Source organism: Chionomys nivalis, chromosome 3, assembly GCF_950005125.1.
Source record: "Chionomys nivalis chromosome 3, mChiNiv1.1, whole genome shotgun sequence".
In the NCBI taxonomy this organism is placed as follows: domain Eukaryota; kingdom Metazoa; phylum Chordata; class Mammalia; order Rodentia; family Cricetidae; genus Chionomys; species Chionomys nivalis.
Window position 1 is genome coordinate 112,768,568 of NC_080088.1, and position 22,105 is coordinate 112,790,672.

A 22,105-nucleotide genomic window follows, 5' to 3' on the forward strand; every position below is an offset into this window, starting at 1 on the left:
CATTCAGTACTAAATCGAGATGAGGTACACTGCTTAGGAATCTCTAACCTTTTTAAGACTGAACAAAAATGAATCAGGCAAAAGTGCCAACTAAAAATAAAAACATTTATGTAAATTAACCTGTACAGTTAAAGCCAATTTGCTGCCTTCACTTAATTCTCAAGAGCAGATTTCCCACACCAATAAATCACATCAAAAAAGTAGGAAGAGTTTCAACAAGCCTGTAGATAAGTTGAACCCCTTTTTATATTGAAAAAGTTGAAATGAAAGACAAATACAGATTGAACGTGGTGATTGCAAAATATAATGCAATTTTGAACAATTAAAATTATGAAAATATACAAACTCGATGGCAGCACACCTAGATTTGTGCACACTCTCCATCACGTGGAGACATTACAGGACTCGCGGTCCACATCAGAGAAGAAACTTGAACCCAACGCCTGCTTTGGAAAGTCTTGACTTAGGATCTCAGTAGTATAAAAAGCAGTGATTTTTTTCAGTCTGTAAACAGTAGTCGTGGTTATTTTTTGTTGTTGTTTTTTGTTTTTTAAATATCAATTTACCACACAAAAACAAAACAGAACAAAACCCATATAAACCAGAACAGCAGCAGCAACGGGTCACTGAGCATCTCCTCAGATATTAAGACATACAACTGTGGGGAGAGGGTGCTTTTTACTCAGTAAGAATATATATATATATACTTTAACTGTACACAATTTATAGGCATGACAGCTTCCAAAAGAACAAACTGATAAAAGATATTGGCCATTTCTTCATAATTTCATTCTTTTTACAATTATCTCCAAATGTAACAATTTGATCTAATTGAAATGCTACATTTAGTAGGAAAATCAGCAAGTAACAAAGGAAGCACAGCTCCAACTTGACATTATTGTCAGTAAAACCAGTGGAGATCCCAGGTGTCCAGGGCAGAAGACTGCATAGACCACTAGAGGGAAGAGCTATGTCCTGAGAACCAGAGCCAGTGTGCAGTCCATACTTAACTGATCATGGTCAGCTGACAGAGCTGTTTTAAAGAGCATCTATATCTACAGACATACAACAATTTGAATATCCCAAGAAACATTATTTCAGGAGCAACACTACAGGCAAAAGCCCACCCAGCCCATAAGACACAGGTCATAGCTACAGAAAATGACCACATGTTGATGTTCAAGGAATCGGATTCAGAGTCTTCATCTTACTCAGCAGGCCCTTTCTTTTGGGATGGAACATGTGATATTATAGCAAGTTATAAAAATGTTCTGGTGTAATTATGTGGTCTAGGCTTTCCAGCACATCTTACAAGTAAGAAAGTGGTTTCTACAGATTCCCTTAGACGTTTAAACTATTATTACCCACTATGCTGATTTGTGAATCTAAGAATGTCAAGGTAAATGATAAAATGCAAACCTCACACCCAAGACTTTGCCAGCTCTCCTTAGCTGGCATCACCTTCTGCTGGAGCAGTGCGGGGAAAGACCAATACCCAGCAGATCCATTTCTTCACCTGGAGTTAACTGACACGTCAGTGACAGGCGATGAGAACAGAGAGGGTGATTCAAACACCAACAGTTACTAAAGGAGTCGTTAGGAGCTCAGCATGACATACAAGAGCAGTCTTCATCCTCTCAGAGCAGCCTCTCAAGCTGCAGGCTTGGGAACCAGACCTCCAACCTCCAAGTGAACAAAGGAAATGAATCCTGGTCCATTTGCCAAGTGTCAAAGTAGACGGACATCAGGCCCATGGAAACACTATCTTTTGTCAAGCTAAAATTTAAAACCTAGGTTAAATCCATAGCACACAACTCCTTCTGTCCCAAACTCCCCACTTGCAAACACTAAAGTAGTAAATCTTTGTTTCGTAGCACCTTTATACCTATGTATATCTCTGTGTGTGACTCATGAATCGGCTGCAGAATGGGACTCCAAACAACAGAAACAAGTATCAGACAGCTTGGCCCACACAAGTCCTGAACACCGCTCTTTAAACAGCTCTTCCCACTTTTCCCAGAGGCCCAATGGACAAGCAGCTGAGGAAGTGTGAGGTGGACTGTACTCAGAGTCTTCCTCGCTGACCCGAGGCTAAGCTCTCCCAGGAGCGGGGCTAGGGACGTTTTGGCTCTCAGGACTATGAAGCCAAAACCGAGCACCTGTGGTCATGTGTGGTGCCCTGCAGCAGCATGTTCTCACATTACATCTCACCTGACCCTCTGTGAACCCACCCTGGTTCTGTGGGAGCCTCATAAGGAACCTGCTGCCACGGAAAGAGTCCTGCTCTTATGTCTACTCCTGCATCTGCTTTTTGCCTCCTGTGACTCAGGACCAAATCCAAACTCCTACTGCATAACAGAGAGAAATCACCTGCTTTGAGGTCAATGCTTTGTACTTATTTCTATTGCTGCTTGTATAGAAACCCCACCAAAAACATTTCTGGTGATGGGAAGGAAGTAGGGTTCTCTTGTTGCTGTCCTGTACACATGAACAGGTATAGAGAGTGGTAAACCCAGATGTGGGTCCTGCTTCTGGTTTATATACAATAATTTATAATCAGTTGTATATATTTAATACCTCAAAAATTAATTCACGATCAAAGTCCTTCATGCATGTGAGGAAGATCTGGATGAAAACAATGGCCAGCAGATGTGGCTGTTGCCGGGGAAGGTGGTGTGTCATCTTCTGCTGTAGAGTCTTCAGTGCCCGTGGTTCATACTTTCTTAAATTTTTAGTTTCTTTGTGGTCTCAAGTCTTTTTCTCAGCAGCTCCCCAATTTCCAGAAGTGAGTGCAGGTAACTGCTCTGCACTTTCCCCTGCACAGTCTTTGAAAATTTTCTTTCTTCCTTCAACAGAAACAATAACTCGTGTTACTCGAAAATCATTCACTTGGTTTCTAGTGACCTTACCCAGAACACCAGGTTATTTTCAGTTCACAAAATGTAAGGAAGGGGAAAGCCATTTCGGGCATTAGGTGACTCATATGGACATGTGACCCAGGCTGGTGTGACAAGTGTATGTATGTCCCAGGCCAACAAACATGGGATTCTGAGTAGCTGTAGCTCAGACACAGTACTGTTAGTATTTTATGACAAGCTGGGCAAGGTATAAAATCCAAGACTTCTGTTTTCAGATGAAGTAGAACTGTATCACTAATTTGACATCACAGCCACTTTGAACAGTACCTACTTTATACCAACTCCATCTTTCCCTATTAGAATACTGTCGAGGCCAACCCTATCCCATCCATTGTGCTCCATCTCATCTCCCTGACTCCCCTAATGAATCCCACCCTGGATGGTAGTCCACAGTTTGTGACAGACCAAAGGTTCGAGAGACAAAACCGTACTGCAGTAGGGAGTACCAAAAAGTGGGTTTGCTTCAACACAAAGAGGGCCAGGAAGTTGGGAGGGCTATATGAGGGTGAAGCCCAGAGTCTCAACAAAAACCAGATACAAACTTCCTGATGAACAATGCTATATATAATGATTTTTGTACAAGACAATGCATACAAATGTTTTGTTTTGTTTTTGGAGATAGGTTCTCCCTATATAGCCCTGGCTATCCACCTGACTCTCCCTCCCAAGTGCTGGAACTAAGATGTGTGTCAACAACTACATCTACAAATACATTTTATTCAGTAGTATACATGAAAAGTAAGTACAGCTGTACCTAGCCATAGGCTGTATACCCACACATTCCAGCAACCACACATAAAAACTAATCTCAAGAACAAACTGTGCTGAACATAAGACTTTTTTGTTTGTTTTTTGTTTTAGTTTTTCAAGACAGGGTTTTGGGGGCTGGAGAGATGGTTCTGCAGTTAAGAGCACTGGCTGCTTTTATAGAGGACCTATGTTCAGTTCCCAGCACCATCATGGTGGCTCACAACCACCTCTAACTCAAGTTCCAGAACATACAGAATGACTCAGGCACCAGGTCCACAGATGTACATGCAGGCAAAATACCCAAACATTAAATATATATATAATTGTTATGTATACAATATTCTATCTGTGTGTATGTCTGCAGACCAGAAGAGGGCACCAGACCTCATTACAGATGGTTGTGAGTCACCATGTGGTTGCCAGGAATTGAACTCAGGACCTTTGGAAGAGCAAGCAATGCTCTTAACCACTGAGCCATCTCTCCAGCCCAATGGAGATTTATTTTTAAAAGCTAAACAAACAAATAAAACACTAAAAGATGAAGACCATCCCAGGCATGGTATTTCACCCCTATGACCCTCACACTAGGAATGCTGGAGCAGGTCAGTACACAGTAAGGCTGTGCTCTGAAAAGGGAAAACCAGACAGACACACGCTGGTGTCCATGCAGACTAGCCCAGTAAACTCTGTGGATCTTGACTAGAAACTGGCCAACTACTGCTGTGCTCCATCCCATCAGGTAGGTGTTCCTCTCTATTTAGGTAAAGAGAAACTTCCTCAGAGTACTATACAGTGAGGGGCAGTGTCTAGCCTGTGATCACTCTCTGTGACCAGGCTCAGCTACAAGAGGAAAAGGAAAAGGGGGATTCCACAACACTGATCCACACACTGTTCCTTATTTGGAGACAAGCGAATTAGCAGCGCATTGTGCCACACCACCCCTTCCCACAGCTTGTCTCCTAGCTCTCTCCCTACTTAGTAAAAAAATGCTAATCTTCAAATGTCTCCATAAGACTTTCCAAATTTCACTGGGCGGTGGTGGCACATGCCTTTAATCCCAGCACTCGGGAGGTAGAGGCAGGTGGATCTCTGTGAGTTCGAGGCCAGCCTGGTCTAAAAGAGGTAGTTCCAGGACAGGAACCAAAAGCTACGGAGAAACCCTGTTTCGAAAAATTAAAAAAAAAAAAAAAAAAAAAAGACTTTCCAAATTTCATTTCAATGTGAAAGATTCTAGGATTTTGTGAGACATCCTTACTTCCCTTGACAGAGTCTTAACCCTTACTGGACTGGAATGCACTGTAGATAATACTGGACTATAGTAATCCTCCTGCTCCAGAGTCCTGAGTGCCAGGAGAACATATGTGCATCACCATGCCCAGCCTCCCTGAATGCTAGGCAAGTGTTCTCTACCAACTAAGACATATCCCCACCCCTCAGTATTAGTCCTCTTAGGAAAAGAACAGCCACAAAAAGATGGGTTGAGGGACAGAAGAGGAGAAAATATACCTATCATCTTAACGTAATTTTTCAACAATGTAATTTTAAAAACCACCACCACAAAAAAGCGACATCCAAAGTACCTTGTTGTTCTGTCTTACAAAGAGAGAATGAGGAACTGAATGAACATTAACTAGTCCTCCTGCTAACGTTTCAAAATGTACAGAAAGCATGCTGCTTGCCTATCATCTCTTACCGGAGAGATAGAAGTATCTTCTAATGTGAGTTCCTCAAGTTTAAGTGCAATTAGATTTGTTTCAAGTCCTTTAATATGATCCACAACATTGGAAATTAAAGTCTGAAGTCCAGTAACATAGTCTTGGAAACTGGTGAAGACTGGAGGCTGGGGTGAAGAAGATTAAAAAGTGTTACAATTTCTCTGAGCAGTTGTGTTTCCAGCACAAGTTACGCTACCTTCCCACCACCCAGTGTTTGATGCTGTGACCACAGGTATGGAACAATGGGATAGTAAGACAGTATGAAATAACCAATTAGCTGCTAAAACACCGCCTTTGAACAGGAAAGAAAATACTGGTGGTTAACTTAGGAGCAATATTTAGGTTTAGGCTTTTTTCTCTTTGAAATGAATTTTTATTTCCTATTCTCCAGTATAGCTGGAGAAGAACTAGTAGAAAGTGTGTTAGTTGTTTATGACTTCTGAGGGTGGGAAATGTAAAAGAACAGTACAGGATGGACAGGGAAACAAGGCTTTATTTTCAGGACTAGGGAGGCAGCTCAGTGGGTAAAAAACTTACAAGGGTAGGATCCAGCAACCACATAAATGCTGGCTGTAATCCTAGCACTGTGGAGGCACAGGCACAAACTGGCTATCTAGACTAACCAAACTGGTGTGCTCTGGGTTCGAGTGAAAGACCCTGCCTAGGGGCTGGAGAGATGGCTCAGTGGTTAAGAGCATCGCCTGCTCTTCCAAAGGTCATGAGTTCAATCCCCAGCAACCACATAATGAGGTCTGATGCCCTCTTCTGGCCTGGAGACATACATACAGATAGACTATTGTATACATAATAAATAAATAAATATGTTTAAAAAAAAAAAAAAAAAAGACCCTGCCTAAATATGTCATGTGGAGGAGAGCAACTAAGGATGATATGACTCAACGTCTACCTCTTGCTTACATACTTGCATACTCACATGCACATATGCCATATATACATATGAATGGAAAACCAAACCAAAACATTTTATTTTCCTTTCCTTCTTTACATATGAGATTTCCAATATTAATGGAAGATAGAAGAATAATATTCTGAATATTTAAAAAAAAAAAATAAGATCTCGCTATGTAGCCCCGGCTACCCTAGAATGAGTAAAAGAAAGAAAGGAGAAAAAGAGAGCCAGGCATGGTGGCTCATACCTATAATCTTAGCACCTGAGGTGGAGACAGAAAAATCAGTTCAAATTGTCTAAATTACATATGCAATTCAAAGCCAGATCCTGATGCAACAAAAATAAGTACCAGAAGAAAGCTTAAGTAGCAATTTGCTTAAGCATGAAAAGGCCTTTCTAAACATGACACGTAACTAGAAACCATTAAAAAAGACTATCCTCTCCACTCTCCAAAAACAGAAACCATTTACTGAATAAAAAAAGACAGAAGGCTGGAGAGATGACTCATAAAGTAAGAGCACAAGGTGCTCTTGCAGAGGACCCAGGTTAGAGATTTCTAGTGGCTCACAACTCTATTTTAAATAGGAGATCTGATATCCTCTTCTAGTCTCTGTGGGGACCAGGTATCAAGTGATGTACAGATAATACATGCAGACAAAACAACCATACACTGAAAAAAAAACCTTTTTTAGAATCACTTGTGAAAAGAACAAACTGGGTAACTTGTGCCCCAATAATAAAGTTGACACTAACAGTGTTATGAAGAGCTGTTCTCTAAAGGCTCAGCACCATATAGACTTGAAAACACACAAGCCATATGGCCAGTGCTGGGGACAGGGTTATAAGGACACACTCGGTTCACTTCGGATCTAAGTCTAGATTCTAATAATTGCTCTACTTATAGTCAAGATATTATAAACCAACTACATATTCATCAAAAAATAAACTGTAGTTTATTAAATATGGAGAAATAACCAAAAAAGAGATAAATCTATATTTATTGACATAAAGATAGCCTAATATCCTAATCAAATACAAAAACAAAACAGTCAGTTACGGATTTTTATTTTTAAAAAAGTCTCAGCCGGGCGGTGGTGGCGCACGCCTTTAATCCCAGCACTCAGGAGGCAGAGGCAGGCGGATCTCTGTGAGTTCGAGACCAGCCTGGTCTACAAGAGCTAGTTCCAGGACAGGCTCCAAAGCTACAGAGAAACCCTGTCTCGAAAAACCAAAAAAAAAAAAGTCTCATATAGCACAGCCTCTAACTCTCTATGTAGCCAAAGATGGCCTTGAATTCTTTCTTGTCCTCTCTGCCTCCACCTGCTGAGTGCTATGCTCAATCCCGACCTTCTGCACAGCATGATCCTGACTTGCATTATGACTAACTTGTAAGCCATGTTGTCACACAACTGAGAATATGGGTGATCTCTAGTCACATCTTCATGGGTTACTGTAATAATCAGAAAAACAACAATCCAGGTTTAGTGGCTCACACCTTTAATCCCAACACTTTGGAGGCGGAGGCAGACAAATTTCTTTGAGTTTGAGGCCAGTCTGGCCCATACAGTGAATTCAAGGAAAGCCAGGGCTATGGAGAGACCCTGCCACAAACAAATAAACGAGTATGCGAATGAATATACAAATAAAAACAACACACCTCAAAAGTCGTAAGTACTGGGTGTATTCTAGGATTGTACATGATTATGGGGCTTACTTTATGTGGGGTTTGTTTGGGGTCTTCTATGTAGCTTTGGCTGCTAGTAACTCTATGTAAATTAAACAGACCTCAGACTTGCTGGGGGATTTCAAGCATGTGTTGGCACAACAGTGCTGTAGGATGTCTGTGTGTGTACGCACATGAGTATGTGAGCTACATGTCTGGATGTCCATGGACACCAGAAGATGCTGTCTGATGCCCTAGAGCTAGACATGAAGAGGTTGTAAGCCATTTGGTGTAGGTGCTGAGAATCAAATTCAGGTTCTGTGGAAGCGCAGCAAGCTCTCCTAACCACTGAACCAGCTCCCAAGCCCCATGTCTATTTTTAATCACAAAAGGAAGGAACCACCTCTGCAATGAACCAGGGAGACACTTCCTTCATCCAATACTAAAATCTCAAGAATGGAACACAAACATTTAATGATTTAATGAACTAAAAAGGCAGTGCTCATGTCTAACCTAAATTTCTGCATGTATCTAAGCAAATACTAAGACTCAATAGTGTGAATGTTGCCATACACATGCCTTCGCTCTTCAAAAACAGCACTATTCAGATGCAAGGAAGGTAGAGAGATAGCAACTAACAGCAGCATCACAGGAATTCAGTACTTTGAAAAGGAATAGCAAGGTCATAGTTGGGAAGAATGGGTACTCTCAACTCTCAAGCCTTCAAAGAACATGCATAGGTTTGCTTTGAGCACCTTGGGTACACAGCTCAGTGTCCTGAGCTTGTAGTATTCTTTCAGATGGATCAACTGACAAGACAGCAAATGTGGCCAAGGATCAGGAAGCGGTGACTAGAGAAGGACCTTCATGGAGCCATTAGCCTGTGTCTGTTACTGTGAGGATGTAACTGGGGAAAGAGCTCTCAGGAGGTTGAGGCAGGAAAGACTGTCTCAAAACCAACAAACACTCATAGTACCAAGTACTGGGAAGACTAATAATCCAAAGTCAAGACAAGGCTAGGCAACAGTGTACGGTCCTTTCAGAAAAGGCTGTGGGAGAAAAGGTGCCTCCAGAGCCCTGAACTCGCACAGCATGCAGACAAAGGGGAAGGAAAGGCAGCCGAGTTATTACCATGACGATGCTGGTCTCTTTTTTCTTCTTTTTCTTTTTCTGTATATTTAATTTGTATGGTCGCAGGACACTCTCACAGTAACTGGATACCCAAAGGATGATAGAGATTGTCTGAAAGAGGAAATGTGCAAATTAGTCAGTATTACAGGAAAGTATGGAAACAGCAGCTAGAGACAGACATGGCAACTGACAATTCTAGAGAAGACCACCAGACACCATGGAGATGAGAAAAGCCAACCAGGACTGAAAACTGTGCCTGTGAGCCAGAATGAACCTTTCTTCTTTTGAAGACGTGCCCTCATGCTACCTAGCTTCCTTATCCTTCCTGCCAGTTCTCATCTGCTAGACTCCACTGCACTTCACCTCTCTGCATGTTCCTTTGCTAAGTGTGACGCCTACATACTCCCCAGGGCATAGGACCCCGGGACTCTACACAAGCAGTCACTGGAACTCAACAGCGAACCTGGGAGTCCTCAGCTGGAAACACACCCTTGAGCATTCAGTTAGCTTCTGTTCCACAGTGTGGACCATGTGTGTGCTCAGTAACCACTCAGCACTTGCTGAGTAGCCCCTAGGCTCTCACCAGTCACCAGAGCAGAGCATACAGCCTTCAGGAAGCTGCAGGCCACAGGAAAAAGAAGGGAGAGATGGGATTAAAAAAAAAAAAAAAAAAAATTTGGGTATGGGATTAGGGAACACTCTACAGTTAAAAGTGCTGCCTGTTCTTGCAGAAGACGAGGGATCAATGCCCAGTACCCACATGGCTCATCACTGCCTGTGACTCCAGTTCCAAGGGATTCCATGCCCTCTGGCCTTCTGCAGGTACCTGTGCACAAGGTACACATAAACTCATACAGGCACACACATATACACACATTAAAAAAAAAAAAAAAAAAAAAGAATCTGGTTAAAAATAAGAGTTTTGTTTCCAGGTATGTTGGCCATGTGTCTATGACTCTAGAAAGTCACTTTAGACACTTGGGAAGCTGAAGCAGGAGGACTCAGAGTTTGAGATCAAGGTCAGTCTTTTTTTTTTTTTTTTTTTTTTTTTGGATTTTCGAGACAGGGTTTCTCTGTGGTTTTGGAGCCTGTCCTGGAACTAGCTCTTGTAGACCAGGCTGGTCTCGAACTCACAGAGATCCGCCTGCCTCTGCCTCCCGAGTGCTGGGATTAAAGGCGTGTGCCACCACCACCCGGCCAAGGTCAGTCTTGAACTAATACCCTGTTTCAAAAAAGCAAAATGGAAAGAAAGTTATATTTTATCTCCTCCAGACTCCAGAATGTTAGGTAATTAGTAAAACAGCTGGAGGAATGAACTAAAGAGCCAGAGGAAATGGGACAAACTGACTTTGGGGGAGTCTCAGAGAAGAAGACTGCCACTCAGAAGCTGTCCCTAAGCACAGGGGATGAACCAGTTTAGAAAACAATGTGAAACTGCTTCTAGTGTTCCAAACAACCAGGTGAGAAAGGGTTAAGCGGCAGGTGTAAAGCCCTGCCTATGCCCCTCAGGAGGACGAAGACACACCTCGACAAAGAAGACCAGATTCTCTAGGACAGCTGGCTGTGTCTTCACATTGCCATCTTTAACTTCTAAGAGCTCGCCTTTACACGTGCTGAAGACACCTGAGGGAGGAAACGGTTTTCTGCTTTTATTCTCCTTAACTTGCCATACACTTAGACACACAATGAAGAATCTGAAAATAACTGGTATAAAAACCAAAGCTAGATATGGTGCCATACCTTTAATCTCAGCATGGTAGGAAGAGGCAACAGGCAGATCTAAGTTCAAAGCCAGACTCATACATACTAAGTTCCAAGCTGCGCTATCCAAACTGCCCAGAACTAGAAAGTGAGACCCTCTCTCAAAAAACAAAAACAAAAATAAAAAATAAAAGCTACAATGGAATGGGACTGTAGCCAGCTTACCTGGCCAGCTCAAGATCCCAGAATCCATCCCTAGTACCACCACCACAAAAAAAAAAAAAAAAAAAAAAACTCCCCCACCCCAAAAAACAAAAACAAGTAAAGCACCCAAATAAAAAGTCCCAATGCATATGAAAAAAATGTTTTAACAATGACTTGTTCTGGGCTGGAGAGATGGCTCAGAGGTTAAGAGCACTGGCTGCTCTTCCAGAGGTCCTGAGTTCAATTCCCAGCAACCACATGGTGGCTCACAACCATCTCTAATGAGATCTGGCACTCTCCTCTGGTGTGTGGGCTTACATGGAGGCAGAATGTTGTATACATAATAAATAAATAAATCTTTAAAAAGAAAAAATAAAAGACTTATTCTGTAGTCTCCAAAATATAAAAAGTAGTCTTAAAAATGATACATGCTAGGCATCTAGCCATCAGCTAAGAGATGTGGAATATAGGATACCATAATGTGAAGACTCAGTGAGTGGTTTGGAAGAACACCCTGACCTGAAAGGGTAAGGCCACTGTAGGAGAACATCTACATGGGGCTGGAGAGATTAATAAAGTATTTGGATCACCCAGCAACCATATGAAAGTGAGGCACAATAGTGAGCACACATAGAAGTGTCTCTGGGGCTCACTGGCAGCTAGTCTAGGCAAATTCGTAAGCTCAAGTAAGTGGCCTTGCCTCAGAGAGCATGGTAAGATGGATACTCAACTTTAACCCCCACACACCCAGACACCATTAACATGCATAAGTCACCCATGGCAACTGAGTATTAAATCTATACCATTAATAGTCAGGTCAACTGGGTCATAGCCACTTGCATCCCAACTTCTAACAGTTTTCAAGTACTTCTGCTGTAAATTTAACTTTAAGGCATGGTACTGTTGCATGCCTGTAATCCCAGCACTCACAAGGGAAAACGCAGGAGGATCACAAAGCCAAAACCATCCTGGACTGCACAGTGAGTGTGAGACAAGCCTGGAATATACATGATGATCATCTCAAACACTTAAAAACAAACAACTGTTAGTTTTGAATAGTGAAAATTTAGTTTTTTAAAGTTCCAAAAACATGAGCCGGGCTGGGCAGTGGTGGTGCATGCCTTTAATCCCAGCACTTGAGAGGCAGAGGCAGGCAGATCTCTGGGAGTTCGAGGCCAGCCTGGTGTACAAGAGCTAGTCCTGGGACAGGCACCAAAGCTACAGAGAAACCCTGTCTCGAAAAACCAAAAAAAAGAGCGGGCGGTGGTGGTACTTGGGAGGCAGAGGCAGGCGGATCTCCGTGAGTTTGAGACCAGTCTGATCTACAAGAGCTAGTTCCAGGACAGCTAAGATGGTTACACAGAGAAACTCCGTCTCGAAAAAACAAAACAAAAAAAAAGAGATTCCAAAAAAATGTCAGGCAGTGGTGGTGCATGCCTTTAATCCCAGCATCAGCAGGTGAATCTCTGTGAATTCAGTCTGGTCTCAGAGCGAGTTCCAGGACAGCCGGGGCTACACAGAGAAATCTCAACTCAAAAAAAAAAAAAGCTTATTATTTCCAAATCTTTGCACGTGTTTATATTATTTTTAAACACTGAGCTACTTTCAGACATGCAGGCTCAATTCAGGAATCTGCAGTCAGAACTTACCTTTCAATAGTTCTAGTAAAGCTGCAAGACTATTTTCTATTCGTTCCTGTATATCCAGTGTACCCTCTAAAATTGAAAAACAAACAACAATCAACATTCATTTTTGTAGAAAGATAAAGAAGCAGATTGGGCATGACTGCATGTAGCTGTGATCTCAGCACCCAAGACACTGAGGCAGCAGAACTGAGTTCAAGGCCAGCCCACAAGCCATGGTGAAAACACCAGTGGGCTGGAAAAGGTATTTGTTATCAAGCTTCAGGACCTGAATTTGACTCCTGGGACCCACATGGTAGGAGAAAACAGACTCCTATAAGCTGTCTGGTGACCTCTCCGTGAACGCTGCGGCACATCCATATCTGCACACTCACACACAATAAACAATGAAAACTGCAATAGCAGGTCTGGAGAGAGGGCTTAGGGCTGAGAGAAGTACATACAATCTCTCTCTTACAAAGAACCTGCGTTCAGTTCCTGGCACTCATTTCAGGAGGCTCACAACAGCTGTAACTTCAACTTCAGGGAAACTGGTAACTGGTTTCTACAGGCACCTGCCATAATGTACATACCCCAACACACATAATTAAAAGCTGGGGCTGAAAAGATGATTCAGTAGTCAAGAGTACTGGCTGCTCTTGCAGAACCAGGTTCAATCCCCAGCACTTAGTGACTCACAACTGTTACTTCAGTTTCAGGAGATCTGACCAGCCCCCCCCCTCCCCCAACACACACTTCTGGTGTCTGAGGGCACCAGGCACATACATGATGCATAGAAATGCACACAAGTAAAACACCCATATACATAAAATAATAAAATAAAAAAATTTAAAGTAATAAGAATTCTAAAAAGCAATAGCAAACTCAGTATCAACAACCAAGTCATGATAGGGGCCTTTTCCTCCTGAAAACAACATGCATGTAAATCCCACTACTGAAAGACAGACGTGGCCAAGGGGTGGGCAGAACAGTGAAGGGAAGAGGGACAATGATTGCTCCTTTAAGAACTATCTCAGGCTCTCTAGTAGGACTGGTCAGTTGTGTCCCAAACGCTGCAGATCTATCAGCTCTGAAGGAAGCCTAAAGGTGGGGCTCAGCCTATGGTTATTTTTGATCCCCCATAAAGTTAGAATCTCAGTAACATTTCAATATTCACTTATTATAATTTTTAATGATAAAAGTCTAATAAACACATGCGTGTGCACACTTACCTAAACCACTCGTATCAAGCTCATAGACATCATTGACAAGGTGAAAGGAGCGGACCAGGCACTGACAGCAGCCAGAACTAAAGAACCTGCCCATCCTGGTGGGGACAGGCCCAAGGAAAGGATACTGAAAAAAGAGGGAAAATCATACCCTTAATTCGCAAAAAGTGTGAAAACAGGAATTGTTTGGATAAAACGTAATAAAAATTCACTAATAAGAAAACTAGTAACCAACTCCCACAACTAACAGCAAACGGCCATGTGTATTAGTGGAACATGGTGGTGTGTGCCTGTAGTCCCAACACTGAGGCACAAAGACTTGAAATTAAAAGCCTCCCGGAACTATACACCAAAACCCCATCTCAAAAAAAGAAAAACAAACAAACAAAAAACCCTCAAAATGTTATTTTGCTTTTCCTGACTGATGAGTCTAGACAGAGCAAAACCCTAAAATGGCTCAAGACCATTAAATCCTTCTTTCCCGCAGTGCCACAAATTGAACAAAATGTGCTCTTCATTATGCATTAAAAGACAATTGCTGAAATAATTATTGAGCTTCTGACAGCAAATACTTGTTGATACCTGAATTTCCTTCTCAATAAACCGCTTCCCCGTCTCCACGGCCACTTCTAGCTGTTGGAGGAGCAAACGAAGAATGTCAATCCGGGAGGATACACCATTCTCCGAGGTCTTCTCTGAGTTCTTTGGCTCCACAGGGTGGGTAAGATTTGGAAGTCCACTGATCAGTCTCAACGTTAAGGTGCGAATTCTTAACCACATGGTCTCCTCCTCCAAAGAGAGTTTCTTATGCTCTTCAGAAACATTCCTTAAACAAAAACATCCCCAGACCATCCATTTTACTCAGCCTGTTGCCTTCAAAGCTTTGAGCATTTGCTTTCACCCATCAAGAAACCTCAGTATAATTTCTGCCTCAGGCCAAACATCTGATTGCTGCCTGCTTCACCAGGTAAGCTGGCCATGGCAACCTTACCAACAAGGCCATCTCCCCACTCGGAGTATCTGCTCTGATTAAAACACGAGTGACACAAAAAAGCTGAAATGCCAGAAAAACAAGTTGGTAATAAAGAACCCAGCTACCCAAACACTCAAGAGTCCACAAACTCACACAAACCCCTTCAGACTTCTCTATACAAAAGTTATATAAGTATATAAACTGTACTGGGGCTCAATTTGTTGGCACAGAACATCCTTACCATTTGCAAGTTGTATTCCAAATAGCACCAAAAAATTACATATATGCAAACATATATATTATACATGTATTTGGTACATATTTTAAATATATATATGAGGCAGGGTCCTACTAAATCCACCTGTCTGTCTTTCTAAGTGCTGGGATTAAAGGCATAGATGGCCAACCCAACTGATCTGTACTACTTTTGTACTGTAGTTACTTAATGGCAGAGGACCTATTTGCAAGGATAGCCTTCAACTGATGCCTGACAGCTTGTACTCCAATCGTCACTTAACAAGAGCAGCTCCTATGGCCAGACTATAAGAACACATCACTTGTGTATGGTGAACATCTTTTCTGCTGGAAGCCTGGAACCTTGGAGCATGCTGAACAGCGTATGATGTAGCCAGCTGCTAAAAACCTTGGACACTGAGCATCCAGCTGCCCTAAGCAGAAACTGCACAAACTGTGTGATGGCACCGTTTCTCTCCTAGATGATGCCCCCTCAAGTGGAGGGAGGAGAAATCAGTGTTCCAGGCTGGGCCTATCCTACCATGTAAGCTTTTGCTGGGATGAACCCTAGTGCTGCAGTACAGCAACTACACAGTCTCTGCCAGTTTACTCGGTGAGTCGTGGCAACCTACAAATCAGTATTCAAAGCCCTCTCATACAGGGCTTACATGCCTATGCACTAGCTTCCTACTGCAGACCCTAAAGTAAATATGCTGCATTTTAAGTACTGAAATAGATTATCAATTCCGTATAAATTTTACATGTCAATTAAAAACAAGACAATAACCATGTTCCCACACAGCCAATGCTGACCACTGATGTTCATCCCTAGAAAAAAAGTCCTGGCGGTAGTAAGCCTCACCTAAGTAGTTCCTAGTTGATTTTGCTCACTATGAACTCTTTATAAAGGAGGTCACTACAAATGAAGAAATGTGTATTTAATATTTAATTTTTTTTTTTTGAGTTAGGGTCTCTTACAGCCAAACTTGCTATATATTCAAAGATAACCTTGCACTTCTGATCCATCTACATCCCTGCCTCTCAAGTGCTGGGATCCAGCAGTATGCCACCACATCAGGATCTATGCCTTACTATCGTCTAGTGAATCCCATTCCAACCTCTTCACAACTTTTGTGGGCGGGCACAACTCCTTATATTACTAAAAAAAAAAAAACCCTTTTAATTTCCATGCCTATACTGGAGAGGGCAGTGGGTTCCCTGTACTACTACTACCTCCCTTCATACCATGTCTCCTTGGACTGTCACCCTTTGAGCTGCCTTGCTTATCTTTATGCCCCAGCTCCAATTCCAGGGCCCAATGTGGTAGGCACACTGTGTTTGTGGAATTGAGAGCATCGCCTGTGGCTTCTGTCACTATTTACCCTTCCTCTTTACGTACTTTATGCGTGCACATGGAGGCTAGAAAATGGTTTTTTTCTCCACCAGGAAGGTCCCAAGAATTGAACTCAGGTTGATGGCAAGTCCTTTAACCACCGAGCTATCTTGCTGGCCCCTTGGCCCCCCTGAAGACAGGACATAAAGGCTAACAATCTGAAGTACGCTCGAGAGTATGGCAAATGCAGCTCTTCTGGTGGCTGAGAAGTTGCTTTTCAAAGAATCACAGGATGGTCTTGTGATTATCTCATTGATGATATAGGGCTTGAACGTGCTGTGTAGCTGGGGATGACCTTGAACTCCTGATTCACCTGCCTCTTAAGAGCTGGAATCACAGGTGTACACCAGCAAGCCAGGCTCTCGGAAAGATTTTCAACCAAAGTGTTGGTTATTCAGCAGATAAACTGGATCCAGAGACTTTATTGTCCAGGCCACAATTAGTCACAAAGGGAGCACAGTTGTCACCCCACTGCTCTGAACTGCTAACAGTTTTTTCGGCACCCAAAAACACAGGGCATTCATTTGACCCCTTCACGGGGATATGACCAGAGAGATCTGAGAAGCCATCGGAGAGAGGCAACAGGACATGACGCTGGCGGAATTAAGTTAGGGACAGTAAATAGACACTACTGTACATTCACTAATCCTTCTCTGTCTGGGGTTCTCCCTTTTTCCACTCACTATCACCAGTGAGAAACTCGAGTGCCCGAGTACACACCAGAAGTCTGCATCTTCACCTTCACCTCAGTAGCCCCAAGTCCAGAGTAAGCTGTCAACTCTAAAACGCACATGAGAAATGGGCAGAGCAGAGGGCTGGCTCAACTACATGTTGCTGAGTGGGCAGAGGCAGCACATGATGACTTGTCCTTCAGTTTTTTGACTTGCCAGGGCTATTCATGTTTGCATGTGGCTTAGAATAGAACACCAATTAAGTATTTTAAAGTTACTTTTTTCCCTGAAACAAAAATCATACTGTGTAGCCCTGGCTGTCCTAAAACTGATTGGCCTCAGAGTTCTATCTACCTCTGCCTCCAGGTGTGAACAACAACACCTGGTTAATAAACACTGATATGATTACAACCTTTTGTACTGTTAAAAAGAAATAAGTAATTCTGTATACAAGTACCACACACAAAGCAGGGCGATGGTGGCACACGCAAAGCTTTAATCCCAGCACTCGGGAGGCAGAGGCAGGTGGATCTCTGTGAGTTCGAGACCAGCCTGGTCTACAGAGTAGTTCCAGGACAGGCTCCAAAGCCACAGAGAAACCCTGTCTCAAAAAAAAAAAAACCACATACATGCACGTGTGCACACACACACCCCTGTCAATGTGCCATAACCCTTTAGAACCTAAGGGAGATTACAAGCCTCTATAAAGTGCTAGAAAAGCCAATATCACATAAAAATATTTTCTACCTTCCTGTCAGATGACTAGGGAACTGCATCCTGCACCTTGAATCACCTGGAAGTCATACATGCCATGAAGAGACCTAAACTTAGCAGGCCCAGCACTGGGGTGGGATGTGCTGTGCACTTGTGCTCCAACAATGAACATGTATATTTGTGTAAAAGAGAAATTTTTAAAGTTTTAGATGCATGCTGACTCTTCAGAGCTGAGCGCCTCATACCTGTCCTTTGGATCCCAGCTAAAGAAAACATCCAAGTCTCTGTTGTCTCGCAAATCTTCCCATGGAACGTCATCTTCCTCTGGCCTCAGGTTCATCGATTTGATACTTTCTGCCAAGCTAGTTGATCTGTAATACAGAAAGTTTGCTTTGACTGTACCTGTGCGTATGTGCACGCATGTGTTATATGTTGCACGTGCAAGAAGACTGCGTGACTGTGTATGCCTGGGGAGGCCAGAGTTTACATCAGATGTCCTGCTGTTTGTCTCTATTTTGTTTTGGTAGATATCTTACCAAACCTGGACCTCACCTATTGCCTGGCTGGCCAGTGAATCTCAAGGATCCTTCTACCAGCACTGGGCCTCCTGGCTGGGATTACAGGCATGCATGGCCATGCTAGACTTTTTACTTGGATGTTGGGTATTGGAACTCCAGAGCTATTTATCTCCCCAGCCCTAAGGTCTTATTTCTATAACAATATAATTATGACATTAGCTAGGACTTTCGTTTACTGGAAAGAAAGGTTTTACATTAGAAAACGAGGTCTCATATAAGGTCAAATAGAACTGAGACAAGTTATGACAGCAAGCAAAAGCTTTTTGGAGTTCAGCAGAACACAGTGGACAAGCACCTGCCCTGTTCCTGAAGCATATCTAGAGAAGGGGCCTCGAAGGCACTAGAGAGGGGAAGGGGAGGCTCTACTGGATCTGAGATAGTCTCAGCCCTCCAGCATTCTCCATGACAGGGTCAAGGCTCTGTGTCTCCATTTGCAGCTTCTTCTCCTCTCATCCTCCATTTACCCTTAACTCAGCTACTGACAACTAAGACCATCTGATCTGGCCCCTTGGTCCCACTTGGCCTCTCATCACATACTTACATGTTTGCTTCGAGAAGAAGGTCTAAGAGCATCCGTTCAGTGCGCACTTGTGCAAAGTGGAGAGAATTATTCAGCCTGTTCCTAAAAGCGATAAACTCTGGAATCTTCTCAAATGCACCGTATTTGTAAGCTTGAATAATGTATTCTGAGGTCTGAGAAGGAAAGACACCACCTTGGTATAAATACTCCACAGGTCAGGCAATGTAAGCAAAGCTTGCCAGCCAACTAAATATTCAAACTACAACCAAGGCTCTGGTCCAGGCTCAGAAGGTCTGGCCAAACAGCACAGTCCCAGCTGCAGAAGTCTCCTCCACTACATTGCTAGACTGAGGTGGCTCCAGCCATCTCCAGCCATGTCTTAGCACTCATATCATTCACGACAAGAGCAGGACTTAGAGGGTGTTCTATCACAACAGCCAAAAATTTGGCAAATGCCATTCTGGAATGGAGCTTATGTATCCTACAATCCTAACACAAACTATGCTCTGTAGAAAGCATTCAAAGGTGCCATAACTACACAGGCATACCCCATGGGCCCCAAATGAAACCCTCTCCTGCAGAAAGAGACTGCTCCTTGGGTGGTTCTTTCTCAATATGGTACCAGACACAAGGCAAATAAGCTTCTCAGAAGGACAGAAGATACCAATCAACGAGACCCATCAACAGGAATGCCATCTACTCTGAGGAAGATGTCAAGAACCAAGATTCCTGAGCACACAAAACTGCTAGAAATCACCATAGACAACTAAGGGAAGGCAGCGCTCACACGTGTATTTTAGTTACAGATTAAAATCATCAGATGAAATGCTGCAGAACAGAGGCAAGACAAAGAATTCCTCATGAAGTACTGGTACAACAGAAGCAAATCTCAGGGAAGAACATTTCACAAAGTGGGTCGAAGCCACCAGGATCAGAAAAGAGATCAGCCCTGTGGGCCAAGGAAGTGTTTGGCTCAATGCTGATGTCTGCCTCAAGACACTTTCTGGAAAGCCAGTCTTTTGTCTAGCCTTAGTTTGCTTGCTCTGCCCCCATTTCCACTATGCCTGAGTATTTGCCCGGTAGGAAAATAGGCCAATAGTCAACAACATACCCTCTGATACACAGCCTCGCAGGGTTCATTTCAGGCCGTGGGGTTGCACCACGGGCGCTAAGTCAACTGCTTTCGATGCGGCTTTTAAACCCCCAGGGGACACCTCGGCCAGCTGTTTGCCTGCAGTATCTGGAGAGATTAAAGACGGACGGACACAAGAAAATTAAAAAGATTACGTGTGATCCTGTGGGTTTAGGATTACCTGCCAGCTTGACTGAGGACAACGGCATGCCTCATCAAGAAGCCCACACTTATCACATCCTTCTCTCCTACAGTCCCCAACTTAGAAGACACAGCAGAGTTGGCTGCTGACCCTTGAAATGGGAACCTACAATTTGACAACACTTCCAACTATTCAGGATAGAAATAGGACTTGGGGTGGTTCTAGACAGAATGTAGTTCCAACATGAGACCCAGCCTTCCCTCAGTGGGAGCCTCATGGTCTAAGTGGCCATGGAACTTCACTCGTGAAAAAAAGACAACAGCTTTTCAAAGAGAGAAACAAGGGGCAACCAGGAGATAAGTATAGTATGTAACAAGCCAGGAACAGCTGCAGTTTGTCCATCTGCCTGAGATAGTCCTTAAATGCCACAGTAAAGTGACTCTGCAGAGCTAGCCAAGGGCCCAGGGAATAGTACCAGGAGGTTAAGAACATTACTGATGAGGCCTTGTGCCTCGTGGAATGCACCCAAACCAGAAGCCAGAGGCACACTAAAGACTACTGACCAAAGTGTGCATCCACACCTACTGCCATCCATTTGTGCACCAACGAGGCTAATTAGATGCCCAAAGGACCACTGAAATGAACCCGGGTCGCTGTGAAAATTAGTAAAATACATGGGTATCAGACCTTTAAAAATGACCTTTATTAATACCTAAATCAGAGATTTCAAAAAGAACTTTAAAAAGATTTTTATTATTTTTATTTCTGTGATGTGTGTTTGGGCAGATCCCCTGGACCTAGAGTTACAATGGTCACGATCTGCCTGATGTAGAATCAGGCCCACTGCAAGTCCAGCAAGTTCTTCACCACTGTGCCATGTCTCTGTCACCAAAAAGCAAGCTTTTAAAACCATGAACATTTAAGTGACTTTTGACAATGAGGAAACCTAACACTGATTCCCGAGTAAGATGACAACAGACAGACATCCAAAGATAATTTTCATCCCACGGCACAAAGCCCCTGTACAACAGAGTGTTTGTTATTGAAGAAGTGCTAAGTTAAAGAATTAGAAATGAAATACCTTAGCCACCTAAGAGAAAAAGCACTTGGGAAATCCCCAAAACCAAAGAATGAAAGCTGCAAAACATGGCGTTTGGGTTTTGCAGAGATAAGAGGTGCAGGGTTCCATTTCCTTACCTGGGGACACAGGCACCACTGCCTCAGGTCAGGTTAGAATGGTTAAAAGTGGCACTGGTATAAACTCAAGGAGGGGACTGTTACTGCCTGATCAATAAGATGCTAACCATTTATCAGGCTCAATATCATGCACATTTAGCTGCATAAATCAGCTATTCAATGATTCATAATCAACTATTAGCAAAACACTGACCCCTCTGAGGACAGGCAAGAAGATAGAGAGGGAGTTTAGAGCCAGCCTCACCTACACTGCAAGGCCCTGTCTCAAATTTTAAGTCTTCAATAAATGAAATGTCTTTAACCTCTTCCTTATAAATATAGGAAAAAGAGATAAAATAATGAGACTTGAGGAAACAGTTTTCAAAAACTGTAAATTCCTTGAAAAAAAAAGAGGAGGGTAATCACAGATTCACTCAACTGATAGTTACAGCGGGCATTTAACCCAGTGTCTGAGACAAGGTTTCTGCTTCTATGCCAAGCTGGCACCTTGAAAGCAACAGGCTTAGAGCAGATACCCTCTTCTCTCTCATCAGGAAGAAAGTCTCCACAGATATCAATCCCTTCCGTTGATGGTGAGGGCTGAGACAGAGGGGTTAGCCTTCTCCGGGATTGGAGTTGTCCTCTGCTACAGCACACCTACAACTCAAAGCACAGACTACTCAGAAGCGCCTCTACCCTACTTCTCTAGTCTCCAAAACACCTCTCAAG

The 22,105-nt window shown here is 43.0% G+C and overlaps 1 protein-coding gene across 3 annotated transcripts in view; it reads right to left on the reverse strand.

Moving 5' to 3' along the window:
• Positions 1-281: 281 nt before the first annotated feature.
• Positions 282-22,105, reverse strand: part of Naa25 (N-alpha-acetyltransferase 25, NatB auxiliary subunit) — a 56,331-nt gene continuing 34,507 nt past the window's right edge. For 2 of the 3 annotated variants that reach the window (XM_057765087.1, XM_057765089.1), the window contains exons 16-24: positions 18,948-19,099; positions 18,074-18,199; positions 14,426-14,669; positions 13,847-13,970; positions 12,642-12,707; positions 10,613-10,710; positions 9,088-9,198; positions 5,362-5,508; positions 282-2,846 (exon numbers count right to left, since the gene is read on the reverse strand). In XM_057765087.1, the coding sequence (XP_057621070.1) occupies positions 2,724-2,846; positions 5,362-5,508; positions 9,088-9,198; positions 10,613-10,710; positions 12,642-12,707; positions 13,847-13,970; positions 14,426-14,669; positions 18,074-18,199; positions 18,948-19,099 (1,191 nt within the window). In that variant the 3' untranslated portion in view covers positions 282-2,723. The remainder of the gene's footprint in view (positions 2,847-5,361; positions 5,509-9,087; positions 9,199-10,612; positions 10,711-12,641; positions 12,708-13,846; positions 13,971-14,425; positions 14,670-18,073; positions 18,200-18,947; positions 19,100-22,105) is intronic. The other variant, XM_057765088.1, reaches the window with a different exon arrangement.